This window comes from Tupaia chinensis, unplaced genomic scaffold (genome assembly GCF_000334495.1).
Source record: "Tupaia chinensis unplaced genomic scaffold, TupChi_1.0 Scaffold000539_1, whole genome shotgun sequence".
Classification (NCBI taxonomy): Eukaryota; Metazoa; Chordata; class Mammalia; order Scandentia; family Tupaiidae; genus Tupaia; species Tupaia belangeri.
Genome location: NW_006160052.1, coordinates 2,012,070 through 2,012,637, shown reverse-complemented (window position 1 = coordinate 2,012,637; position 568 = coordinate 2,012,070). Strand labels below are relative to the sequence as shown.

The 568-nt window shown below is 71.5% G+C and overlaps 1 protein-coding gene across 1 annotated transcript in view; it reads left to right on the top strand.

Annotated features, from left to right (window-relative positions):
• The window catches only part of SLIT1 (slit guidance ligand 1), a 227,696-nt gene that overhangs the window by 135,054 nt on the left and 92,074 nt on the right, over positions 1-568 (top strand). Inside the window, exons 9-10 of the mRNA XM_006157398.1 lie at positions 3-109; positions 467-538. Of these exons, the coding sequence (XP_006157460.1) occupies positions 3-109; positions 467-538 (179 nt within the window). The remainder of the gene's footprint in view (positions 1-2; positions 110-466; positions 539-568) is intronic.

The window sequence follows — 568 nt, the reverse complement described above, 5'->3', positions numbered from 1 at the left end:
CCTCCGGCTCCTGCCCGGCCATGTGCTCCTGCAGCAATGGCATCGTGGACTGCCGCGGCAAAGGCCTCACCGCCATCCCCGCCAACCTGCCCGAGACCATGACGGAGATGTGAGCCGCACGCAGCCCGCGCCCAGACAGGGGACCCTTGGGGCAGGCCCCTCAGTGGCCCATGCGGGGGGCCCCCGGCGCAAAGCTGGGACCTCTGAGGGGACAGAGGGGGGGTGTCCTTTTGTGGGCGAGTGGGCCGTTTCAGCCAGAGGCCAGGGCGGGTGGCGCTCACATCCTGGGGGCGCTTCCTCTGCCTGTGCGCACCCCAGAGCTCCCCTTTGGAAGGCCGGGGTGGGCGGGCCCAGGGCTGGCTCTGGGTGGTGAGCCTGGCGGGTGACGGGCTCTGGTGGGCGGGCCCAGGGCTGGCTCTGGGTGGTGAGCCTGGCGGGTGACGGCCTCCGCTCTGCCCTCCTGCAGCCGCCTGGAGCTCAACGGGATCAAGTCGGTGCCCCCGGGAGCCTTCTCACCCTACAGGAAGCTGCGCAGGATGTGAGTGGCCACTGCTGGGTGGGGTCCCGG